At 39.6% G+C, this 12703-nt stretch overlaps 1 protein-coding gene across 2 annotated transcripts in view; it reads left to right on the top strand.

The window, feature by feature from the left end:
• Window positions 1-11156, top strand: part of IntS6 (integrator complex subunit 6) — a 29713-nt gene extending 18557 nt beyond the window's left edge. The window contains exons 14-17 of one of the 2 annotated variants that reach the window (XM_069505928.1): window positions 431-630; window positions 2689-2784; window positions 5670-5796; window positions 6713-11156. In XM_069505928.1, coding sequence (XP_069362029.1) covers window positions 431-630; window positions 2689-2784; window positions 5670-5796; window positions 6713-6936 — 647 coding nt within the window. In that variant the 3' untranslated portion in view covers window positions 6937-11156. The remainder of the gene's footprint in view (window positions 1-430; window positions 631-2688; window positions 2785-5669; window positions 5797-6712) is intronic. The other variant, XM_034976502.2, reaches the window with a different exon arrangement.
• Window positions 11157-12703: the final 1547 nt, after the last annotated feature.

The following is a 12703-nucleotide window of genomic DNA, read 5'->3' as shown; positions in this document are numbered from 1 at the left end:
ACCAATAAACCAACAAACGAACATACTTTCGTATTTATAATAAGCGTACTGATGTTTTGAAAATAGATTAGGTAGTATATAAAATATTTTAGTTAAGTTAGGTAGGATTACACTATTTATAATTATAAATACATTGTACCTAATTATTGTTACAATGTTCTACTCTAATATTTTGATGTAGGTATTAATGAGGTAAAACGTCTATTTAATAATTAAATCGTGTATTTGAAAAGTCATAGAAAGTTTAAAAATAAGGAATTAAGCAAATAACCTAAATTGTGTTTCAACTAAGTAGGTAAGTAGTACGTATGTGCAATAATGTAAGTGTGTATTGGTTCTCAGTCAATAAAAGGCTTATTTATTTATTTAAGTTAGGTAGAATATTTACTAGTAATTGATGATGATGTTGATGATGATTTGATTTGGACAGATGCCTACACAACGATGTGCAGCAAAATGCCGCGGTCGCCGTCCCCGCCGGGCGAGGCGGCCGCGGTGCCCGCGCCAGCGCCGCCGCCCGCGCCCGCGCCTCCCGCCGCCGACTCGCAGGAGCTGCAGATCAACGCCATCATCCAGGGCGTCGCGGCCGAGAACAACTACTCCGCGCGCGCACGGAAGAAGAAGCGGAAGGTGACTACCATCCGCCACTTTATAAGAGACTAGATGATGCCCGCGACTTCGTCCGTGTGGATTTGGGTTTTTAATAATCCCGTGGGAACTCTTTGATTTTCCGGGATAAAATGTAGCCCATGTCCTTCCCCGGGATGAAAGCTATCACTGTACCAAATTTCGGCAAAATCGGTTGAACGGATAGGCTGTGAAAGGCTAGCAGACAGACAGACAGACAGACAGACAGACACACTTTCGCATTTATAATATTAGTATGGATAACCCCCTATCCACTAGAGAAATTAATATTACTTAAGGTGTCAACGCACTTGAGCGGGCAAATATAGTTTATGTGAGTTTGTATGAAGCAAGACGCTGCTGCGTAGCGTCGCGTCGCGTCGCGTAGTGCAGGCCAAATGCGTTTAAAAGCGGCTACACACGACCCTAAAATCACTGGCAATATCGGGACAGCGGTGGGGAGGACCCTAGATCATATCATAAGTCGCCTGGTGTGTAGGCAAATCGTACCCGATTTTTTTCGTCCCTAAATCGCTACGGGCGAGCTCACGATTCAGGGACGATTATCGGCTCAGGGAGAGTTGTCAGGACGTGTGTAGCGAAATCAGGACTGATTTTTGCGCAGTCTGCGCTCGAGCGCTGCGGCAATACGACGTGCTTGCGGTTAATAAAGTGTTTCAAACAATTATAGATAGCACAACATGTCTCTGGAATCATTGTCGACATAAGTTGCGGCGATATTATGGCACTGAATTTCAAATCTTCATAGCTTTGTCCAGTTGCTAGGAAACGTAAAGTAACTGTAAGTCGTTCTCTCGGACTCATGGATTCTCGCATTACGGTATCCTGTTTCTGTATAAATGGTGTCACCATATTGAGGAGCTCTTCAAAACACTCAATATCCATTCTTAAAAAGTTTCTGAAATCATCTGCTTCTAAATGTCTCATGACGTTCATGTGGCTTAATTCATGGCGTTTCATTAACCAGTTTTTAACCCAGATCCTCCTTTTTCGTCTCTGGTTAGGTGGCACCGTAGTAAGTGCCAAGACAATTCCTATTTTCTGCTGTTTTGAGAGCGTCGGCGGCATTTCGGAAAAACGAGCAGTCTGTAGCACGGTCGGTTACGTACTGACAGGCAAGGACGTGTGTAGAGTAGAGACAATTTTATCGCCGATTCAGCCCCGATTTCACTGTCTCGATATCGCCAGTGATTTTAGGGTCGTGTGTAGCCGCTTTAATTAAACCTTTAATTGGCACAACGACAGTAATGCATGCCAAATCTACCTGGCTATAGTTTGACGTTGTGTGACGACTTACACTGTGAATGGCGATCTCTTCTGACTTCCTCACGGTTTCAAAACGAGTCCGATTTTTGTACGTTTTGATGCCAGGTACTCCTCTTACTGCAAAATATATGCGAATCTTTTCCCTGGTTAGTATATTACCGTGACCGTTTATCCTAGTCATATCGATGTGACGCTACAATACTTTTAAAATTAGGCTGACTTTGAAATCTTCACGGTTTTAAGAGTCCGAATTTCTTACCCTTTAATTTTGCTTCCCTTCCCTGTCTCTCTCTTCTCTTTTTGCCACGATCGTTTCTGTCTCTTAAAAGTGAAGTAGGTTTCACGATTTTAAGAGCATTAATTTTCTACCTTTTTGACCTGGCTTCTCTTACTTCAAAGTCTGCGATTCTCTTAGCAGTTTACTACAATTTTATTCCGACACTTAAAATTAAGTAGACTTTGAAATCGTCATGGCTTTAACAGAGTTCGGTTTTTTAACTATTGACCTTGCTTCTTGCACTCCAAAATTCTCTCCGCTCGTTTAGCAGTTACCTCGATCTTATTCACCTCTTAAAAATGAAGTAGACTGCCAGCCTCACGGATTTAAGAGTCAGATTTTCTTATCTTTTGACCTGGAAATTGGCCTATGCGTTTCTCTTCCCTGGCTAAGCAGGGAACCACTTTACCACGATCTTATTTCCTACCTTAAAATTAAGTAGACTCTGAAATCTTGACGATTTTAAGAGTCCGATTTTCTTGCCTGCCTCCCGCCAGCTGGCAGACTCGCAGGAGCTGCAGATCAAGGCCATCATACAGGACATCGCGGCTGAAAACGACTACTCTTCGAGCGGAAGGAAAAGGAAACGAAAGGTAGTGTGAATTTATGTGGTAGTCTGAATTCCCCTCTTCTTATGACTTATTGAGTTTCAGAGGTCCTGTCTTTCCTATGCACTAGTTTATTCCTTGCAGCAGATTCCTTGCTCTTTGATCGGAAGAAAAAGGAAACAGTAGTGAAAAAGGAAAAGGTGTGAATTTACGTGGCAATCAGTACGCGACAGATCGAAATGGCAGTCGGGGAGGGAACGCCCCCCACAGCCCCCGCGCTAACCCGGTGCGGACGAGTGCGGGTTGCGCGCGGGTGTGCGAGGCGTCCCCCTGCCTCATACCCCGATTGTCATCTCGATGTGTCGCTGACTATACTTCCACCTCTCCTTATGATTTGTTATGAGTTTCAGCGCTTTTATTTTTAGTGACGATTCCATGTTGTTTTATCCCTTGAGGTTGATTGATTCCTTACCCTTTGAGCTCGATTAACGTCGTGGTAGTCTAAATCCCCTTTTCTCATGATTTATTATAAGTTTCAGATATTTAATCTTTTATTTTAATAGATGATCCCATGCACCATTTTATCCCTTGATGCTGATTCCTTACTCTTTGAGCGGAAGTACAAGGAAATGGAAGCTGTGTGAGTTTGTGTGGTAGTCTACATCCACCTCTCTTTATGATTTTTAATTATAAGTTTCAGCGATTCCGTCTTTTATTTTAAGATACGATTCTATGCACTATTTTATTTCTTGAGGCTGATTCCTTACTATTTGATCGGAAAAACAAGGAAAGGAAAGTTGTGTGAGTTTGTGGTAGTCTACACACCCACCTCTCCTTATGATTTATTATTATAAGTGTCAGCGATCCAGTCTTTTATTTTAATAGATGATCCCATACACCAATTTTCGATCCTTTACCCTAATGTTCACAAAATATAATTTCTTCCTTACCTTATCCCACGATACGTGGGGTCAGCACAACATGTCTCATTCTTCCACTAACTTCTGTCATCCGTCAACGTTTTATCCACCCCTTTTTACACGCACAGAAATATATGAAGATATGAAGACAAAATTAGTTTTTTAGGGTTCCGTACCTCAAAAGGAAAAACGGAACCCTTATAGGATCACTTTGTGGTCTGTCTGTCTGTCTGTATAGCAGACATTCGGGTAAAAATCTGAAAAACGTGAATTTGTGGTTCCATCACACAAAAAAAATTAAATTGTGGTCATGAACAAATATTGCTATTTTCAACTTTCAGAGTAAGATTACTATACCAAGTGGGGTATCATATGAAAGGGCTTTACTTGTACATTCTAAAACAGATTTTTATTTATTTTTAAAATATATAAAAGGAAAAGGTGACTGACTGACTGACTGACTGATCTGTCAACGCACAGCTCAAACTACTGGACGGATCGGGCTGAAATTTGGCATGCAGGTTGCTCTTATGACGTAGCGACCTCCCTGGCGCAGTGGTGAGCGCTGTGGTCTTATTAGTGGGAGGTCCCGGGTTCGATTCCTAGCAGGGGTTTGGAATTTTACAATTTCTAAATTTCTGGTCTGGTCTGGTGGGAGGCTTCGGCCGTGGCTAGTTACCACCCTACCGGCAAAGCCGTGCCGCCAAGCGATTTAGCGTTCCGGTACGATGCCGTGTAGAAACCAAAGAGGTATAGGTTTACTAAAAACTGCCATACCCCTTCCAGGTTAGCCCGCTATCATCTTAGACTGCATCATCACTTACCACCAGGTGAGATTGCAGTCAAGGGCTAACTTGTATGTGAATAAAAATAAAAAAAGGCATCTGCTAAGAAAGGATTTTTCAAATTTCAACCCCTATGGGGGTGAAATAGGGGTTTGAAATATGTGTAGTCCACGCAGACGAAGTCGCGAGCATAAGCTAGTTTTTAGGCATAATGGTTTTTCATTTATCGTGCAAAATATCTATAAAATACGATTGTAGTACGGAACCTTCAGTGCGCGAGTCTGACTCGCACTTGGCCGGTTTGTGATCAAGTTATACAAATTATATCTTGTTTCACGCGTATGAAGTTGCGAGAATTTAAGGTAAGTAGTAAAAATTAAGATAGTGATGAAATATTCAGAGGTATAGAAAGAACTTAAAAACCTCTTGAATATCTGACTGGGCCAATATTACACTCATTTACAACTTCAGCTTAGATAAGAGAAAAGAAACTTCGCTTGTAATATGCACACTAGTCCTGATTAAATCTATACTGAATGAACTAATTGGGCCTTCTTTTGCAGAATCGTCTTATAAAATCGTATTATAAATACAATCGTATAGTGTAATATAATATTTTGTTTGGCTCTATCTTTATTGGTCATCATCATCATCAACACATCGCCGCGCCGGTCACTACTAACTTATTAAGTAAAAGGGTCCGCCACGCTGACCATGTGTGGATTATCGGACTTCGCACACTTTTGAGAACATTATGTAGAACTCTAAGGGTTGTAGGTTTCTTCACTGTTTTCCTTCATTGTTAAATGAAGTGATATTTAATTGTTTAAAACTCCGAAAAGTTAGAGGTTAGAGGCCCGGGAACCCTCGATTTGTCCACAAAGAGGCCAACGTCTACACCGTTTTTATTTGTATCCACAGCAAAATTATTATAGTACGTGACAGGCCGAGATAGCAATCGGGGTATGAGGCGGGGGGGACGCCCTGCACACCTGCACGTCACCCGGGCTCGCCCGCACCGAGTTGGTGCGGGGCATTACCTCCCTGATTGCTATCTCGGTCGCGGACTATACATGAAAAACAAGTAGAACAATAAAGAAATCTCACTCAAAAGTTTGACACTTCAAATAATATAAATATTCGAAGATACTAATATAAGAATACACATACAATGTAATAGTTATAAGTGGTTGTTTTAAAAAGTGAATCATTCGTTAATTTTCAGAGCGAGAGACAAGAACCGCCTGTGCTGCAGCCGCCTGAGCCTTCGCGCAAAGAACTGACTGACATTAAGAAGCACAACCTCACTGTTCGAGCTGAAGTGTACCGTGCCGTTCGAAGGCCGGGCAAAGGTAAGGAAACAATTGGAATTTTTGGATTGAAAACTTTAAAATTCTCGGTTTTCGGATACCTACCTGCCAAATTTCACGTTTCTATATCAACCGGAAGTACCCTATAGGTTTTCTTGACAGACACGACATACGGACAGACAGACAGACAACGAAGTGATTCTATGAGGGTTCCTTTTTTAAAGTGTAGGGGTGTCGGGCAGGGTGTCGATACCCTTACCACGATCCCTTTTGGAACCCGTAGCTCTGACTGATCTATCAACGCACAGCTCAAACTACTGGACGGATCGGGCTGAAATTTGGCATGCAGATAGCTATTATAACGTAGTAGGCGTCCGCTAAGAAAGGATTTTTGAAAGTCCAAGCCTCGGGGTAAAATAGGGTTTTGAAATTTTCTGTAGTCTACGCGGACGAAGTCGCGAGCATAAGCTATTCTAATCTAATTCTAATAAATATATAAAAGGAAAGGTGACTGACTGATTGATCTATCAACGCACAGCTCAAACTACTGGACGGATCGGGCTGAAATTTGGCATGCAGATAGCTATTATAACGTAGGCATCCTCTAAGGAAGGATTTTTGAAAACTCAACCCCTAAGGGTGTGAAATAGGGGTTTGAAATTTGTGTTGTCCACACGGACGAAGTCGCGAGCATAAACTAGTTCTTATGAAATGTTACACTCTAAAAAAAAATCTATTTAAAACTAGCTGCCCTGGCGAACTTCGTTCCGCCTAACAGTCGATTAAAAAACCATCCTCGTACTTCAAGGAATATTATAAAAAAAGAATTAGCGAAATCGGTTCAGCTGTTCTCGAGATTTGCGATGAGCAACACATTTAGTGATTCCTTTTTATATTATAGAAGATAGAAGATTACAGGTTTTTACAGTCAATGCAGTTGATTTTTTCTTGTTTACAGATTACACGAAACTGTTTGAAATCTTAAAACAATTGCAAGGTACCGTGGATATTAAGAAGGAAGTGATACGTGATGTTATTAGTGAATCGTTACGCTTCAAGAGGAAAGCTCTGGCACAGTTGCTCGAGGACTTCTTAGCGGGCCTAGAGAAGAACGGTAACAGTGCCTCAGTTAGTATGACTAGGATGAATTCGTTTTACAGAAATACGAACAACCATAGCTAGTGGCGTATGTGAAATTGTACATTTCTTTTAAACTATTTGAAACGTAAATTGACATGATAGTCGTGTGTTTTTTTTATGCAGTACAACATAATATTGAAGCGTATGAACTTGTTGGTTGTAATTTTTACTTAATGATTTCTGGATTCATTAAACCCGTGACGTGAAGTTTAAATCGAGAAATACCCCGTCTTTTCGACTTAATTAAGTCCCAGGGATAAATAAATTATACAGTATAGAATTTTTAAGTCGTGTATTTTTTTGTTTATTTACCCTTATCTTGGGCTTGTCTTGATTAAAATCCGAGGTTTAGGGATGATTAAGGGATGTTTTATGCCAACACGTGGCGGGCACGAGCCGTGCCACGTACGAGGCACGGATTCAAAACATCAAGAACATTTTATATGAAGCAGTTTATGCTTCACCGTGCCGTGTCCACCTCGTCCGCGCCTCGTACGTGGCACGGCTCATGCCCGCCACGTGTTAGCATAAATCATCCTTTATCCGTATTTTAGCCACCGTTTCGCCGATAACATCGTTCTCTTCGCCAAATAATCTGAAAAACTGCGGACAATGCTCGAACAGGCTGTTGGACCAAGAATGAACATAGGAAAGACTAAATTTATGTGTCAAAACACAGATATAGATCATAAATTTACCAAGGCCAGCAGGTTGGGCAGGTTGACTAGGAAGACGAATATGTTTTCTTAGGTCAATAAATGACCCTAGATAAGCAAAGCCAAATGAGAGAAGTGGAACGCCGAATCCAACTCGGGTGGGCTGCCCTCAGCAAACTATCCCGAGTTTACATATTATAACATTTCCCACACACAAGGCCCAATTTCACAAATGACGGCGTTATCCGAGAATAATTATGCCGAGAATGAAACTAACTGCTCCATTTACTCTTGGACAACTTACAATATGTTTCACCGATTTATTCATACTGCCGTTACTTGTCTACCGTTACCATGGTTACGAGTACGACGTCATTTTGTTTGATTTAATCCAAGGAGTAAGTTCGTTATCTATATCTTATTTATTTTTAGGTTAAGTATTTGGTGAAATTAAAATTTGGTTATCTGAGAGTAACTTACGACTATATCCTGGGTATAAAGTTTATTTCATATTGGTGAAATTGGCCCTAAAGAATCTTGGCGCTATTCTGCGTTTACTCAGTGGAAGGAACTTGCCGAACGCATTGGGCCAATGTGACTTTAAATAAATTATAGATACTTAGTTAAACTATCGTTAAATTTGCTAATGCAAAATTTTTGAAATATCCAGAATCCAGATATGTGTCAATATTGCTGTAGTGCTGTCAATATTTTGGTTTTCAAATGTCTCTATAATATCTTGTCATAATTATGTCAATCTTTTTTGTTTGTATTAAAATATATAACCGTGCATGTACGACGTACATTGTACGTAGTCGCCATCGCGACTCGTCGCACCAGTTAGAGTGCCGTTAGATCAGTGTCAGAAACGCGTTATTGTACGCGCGTATACGCGTGCCCTTTGTCACACGGGCATCTCGTACGAGCGTAGAGTGTTCGTGAAGTGCGAAATGTAGCGCGCGTGTAAGTGCGTATGCCAAAACGAGTGTAAAACGACAGGAGACTTGAGACGAATATGTCAACATGTAGCTCGAGCCCCGGCTCGTCACTCGTATCTCTCTCGGGCGAATATGTAAATGCACCTTAATGATTCCCATTGTTTTCTTTTTGCTTTGTAACAATAATTAAATAAAATAACATAATTTAGTATAGATTAATAAAAGTTTCTAGTATATTATTGACAGTTTTGTTCTCTTAGCGAAAATACCAACTTATTATTATGATTATATTGATTAAATTGAAAACATTGGCATGAAATTATTCTTAAAAAATTTAAGTTATAAATGAAATTTTAAAGCATGTCCACACTAGAGATCAAATTTGGTGTCTTCAACTTTGTCAATGATATAGGAAAAACAATATAGAAAGTCCTGTTTTGTCGGCGACCACGATCTTTTGTCTTGTTAACGATATTATACAATGGATTGATTATAAATTTGATTAAACTGACATGTTTTCTAATGTGATCTTATATTTAGTTAAGTTTTTTCTTCATCGCTTTACTGCGGCACTGTTGCACGTTACCAAGTTTTGAGGCATTTAGATTGCATTCGTTGTATGTATTTCTATTCTTTAGTTTTATTTAGTTCGACTTTAAAGCTACGATCAAACTAAGTTACTTCAGCGCGAGATCGGGGAGCGATACTGTTTGCGTCAACGAACTGTGGAGCGTTAGTAGGTAGTCATTCTGGCCTTTCGAGCATAGTTCACGACAGAAGAACTTGTTACAAAACGTCATATTACATAATACATTATATTACATTATACATACATTTTATGTTAAATGACTAATATTCCCCTTTCCTCTCCAACTAAGCGTCAAGCTTGTGCTAGGAGTAGGTACGACAATAGTGCAACGGGCGAGGTTTGAACCGTCGACCTTTCGGTTTTCAGTCCACTCCTTCACCTGTTGAGCTATTGAAGCACATTTGACGATAGGTAGCCTATTTTTCTTTGATTTCACGTCACCCATATCATAAAACTAGCTGATGCCCGCGACTTCGTCCGCGTGAATTTACATTTTTCAAAGTCTCGCAGGAACTCTTTGATTTTCCGGGATAAAAAGTAGCCTATGTTTTAATCCAGGGTATAATCTATCTCCATTCCAAATTCGTCCAGTAGTTTTTGCGTGATTGAGTAACTTAGGATTTGTCATATTATCGTCGATTCAGGATCAAACCGAGAGTTCCCTCATTCGAGCGTCAAACCCCAACAATGTCAGAGTAAAATGGACCTATAGTTCCTTGAGTCATTCAGTAGATTTTATTAGAAAGATTTCCGGTGTATGGACAAACTTGAGCTTTAAAACAGGGCTGTTAGGGTGCCTTCAAATTTGCCGCAGTGGTTGCGCGGAGGCAGCGCGGCTGCAGCGCTGCTTTGTAAATCCATATAATTTTGATCGATGTACTGACGCGCGGCCGCAGCGCTGCAGTTTTTATTTATATCGATTAACTAAGTAGCGCAGGCGTGTTGCATACGCGCGGCACTTTGCGGCAAATTTGAAGGCGCCCTTAAGGTCCAATTTACTTTGACGTTAAAGTGTTTATCGTTATTCTACCAACGTTGGCAATATGTAAACTCTCATGAACCTTACTTGTCCCTTGCGGGTTTTGCCTTAGTTTGGCTGAAGCTTTGTTCATCAAATATTAAGGTGTAGAATTTTTAGATACAGTCACAAGATTTCTTAGGCATCTATTACACTGAAATGGATACCCTGACTATCATAATATTATTTTTATATTCGATTCCTAAGAATTGCTTAGTGTCTCTTGGCCTATATTCGTTTTTATTATTACATTATTTTCACATTAAAATGTAGATAATTTATAGCAATATGAGTTCTATGCTGTGTCCACGAGCAATAAAACTTGCGGAAGTTAGCTGTCAGCTGTCATGTCGGTGTCAATTTATGCAAGTTTCATACCCTATCCGATATATATTTTCGAATTGAGTTTCGTATTTTTTGAAAACATGTTTGTGATTGGTTGCCGACTCAAAATGGTTAACGCCCACTGAGATTTTTGGCTCTATTATTTGTACGTAACAGAGAGCGCCATACTAACTTCTTTCCGCGGATAGGCTATAGTATACAAAACTTGGAGATGTTGACTTGCAACAAGTGTATAAACTGAATTGATTTCCAGACCTAACTTCTGCAAATTTTATTGCTGGTGGCCGCTTGGTTTTAGAATTTCATTGTATATAACTTTATTCATAAAAAATGACTGGAGAATTGTGAAAAATGTAAATAATAAAATAGTTACTTGTAAATATTAGATTTTATTATTATTACTTACCAATGAAATGATTTTGTGTAGGACGCTTTTATGCGTCACTAGTACGACCTTTAGTATGATCTAGTATTGCAGGATCTGACTCTATCAGTAAAATAGTATTAATTTAGCAGAAATAAGAGAGGTTTGTTTATAATATAAATAATCACAATTAGCCAATTTTATTATATAGAATTGCTAGTTTTATTTTATGTGGTCAGATTATTTTAATGGTTCGATAGTATGAATACTTCGTCACGCTAAAGGTCGTTTGGTCAATTGTAAAGTGTAAATATCATTTTATAAAATAAATTATGATCCTTATTGGATTTTTGATTTTGTGTTTTATTCATTTTAGGGCCGCTTTTCTAATCGCTAAGATAACTTTATTTAACTGAGGAAGAAATTGGTTTTTTGACGATTTTTCTTAGAAAATATGAACCGCTTAGCTAGTAGGTGTGGTTTCTCCTTTAAACACGGTATAGTGCCTTTTTTAAACTCAGTTCAAACGTCGGCCAATCAGGGTAATTCTGTTGTACACAATCTATGAGTCAAATTACTAAATTGACAGGTCTAAATCTAATGCTATGTTTTCCCGCAGGGAGATGAATACGGAGACTTTGCGTATACGTGGCACATCTCTAAAGTCCAGTTGCATGACGGGCGGTTACGTCACGGTTAGCGTTAAACTAAAAATAGGAGGTTGCCCAAATTAGATTCATACATCCAAGATTAAAGATAAAGGTAAAACTTGTGCAATCCATTTCACTTTTATTGACGGCGGTTAACCACTTGTCATGCAAGTAGACAGCAGAGTGAAGTGTGTGAGTAGGTACGTGTGTACGTGTCTTTAGGCATTTTTCGATAATCAAGTAGGTATCTTTATTTCTACGAATAACAATTTCAGTCAAGTTTCTTCAAAATCCGTTTACGCGACGTAATGAAGGTTGACATGGTAGGACTATAAGCATCCATAGCTCAGTAATCCAAGCTCCATGCTCATAGCAAGTTCACAGTTTTTGTATTGGGGTTCTGCCAAAATTTCCTTATTGGTGATTTAATAAAAATGAATCTTAAAAAGTTTTGTCTAAATACAGCAATAAACAACCGATTTTGTAATTAATTGATGAACCGTTACTAAGTAGGTACCCACTACCTACCTATAAATAAATTTTATCAACCGATTAATACGTACCAAAGCATTATACCGACTCTACTATCTTCTCCATTTTATTTTCGTGGCCTGACCTTAATTGCCTATTCGAACGCTATGCTATGCGCACTAAGTGAGCATCATTAGCGTGTATTCGAGCGTTGGCAACTTCACAGTTACTTAAAAGTTACAAGTATCTAAATAGGAAACGAGTACAACTGATGCCATACCTGCCTTCTCAGTTATCTCCAAAACTTCCGTTATAATGATCGTTGTATTTGGGTATGTAGGTACCTAACTTGTAGGTATGAGATAGAATGAACCTTTACTATGAGGCGGGGAGACGCCCCGCACACCCGCGCTCGCCCGCACCGGGTTAGCGCTGGGGCTGTGCGGGGCGTTCCTTCCCCGATTGCAATCTCGACCTGTCGCGGACTATAGGTAGATAATTAATTTAAACGACTCGATTTAAAATTTAGAAATGACCAGGATTTAAACGATCAGCCAGTTCCAAACATTTTCCAGCAAAACAACGTCTTATTATATTTTTAACCCAGTCAATTAGGTATACCTTTAATACACTTGTATCTTACTTAATCGCTAGTTATTTCGTAACTCATTTACGCCGAAGGCAATTTGTCTCAGCTCGTGGACCAGAAAATGTTATTACGTGAAACAGGACCAGCTTTCAGTTACGTCTTGAATAAATTAATGTCTAGGCTACGAGG

Source organism: Maniola hyperantus, chromosome 2, assembly GCF_902806685.2.
Source record: "Maniola hyperantus chromosome 2, iAphHyp1.2, whole genome shotgun sequence".
Classification (NCBI taxonomy): Eukaryota; Metazoa; Arthropoda; class Insecta; order Lepidoptera; family Nymphalidae; genus Maniola; species Maniola hyperantus.
This window is presented reverse-complemented; position numbering and strand designations above follow the sequence as displayed.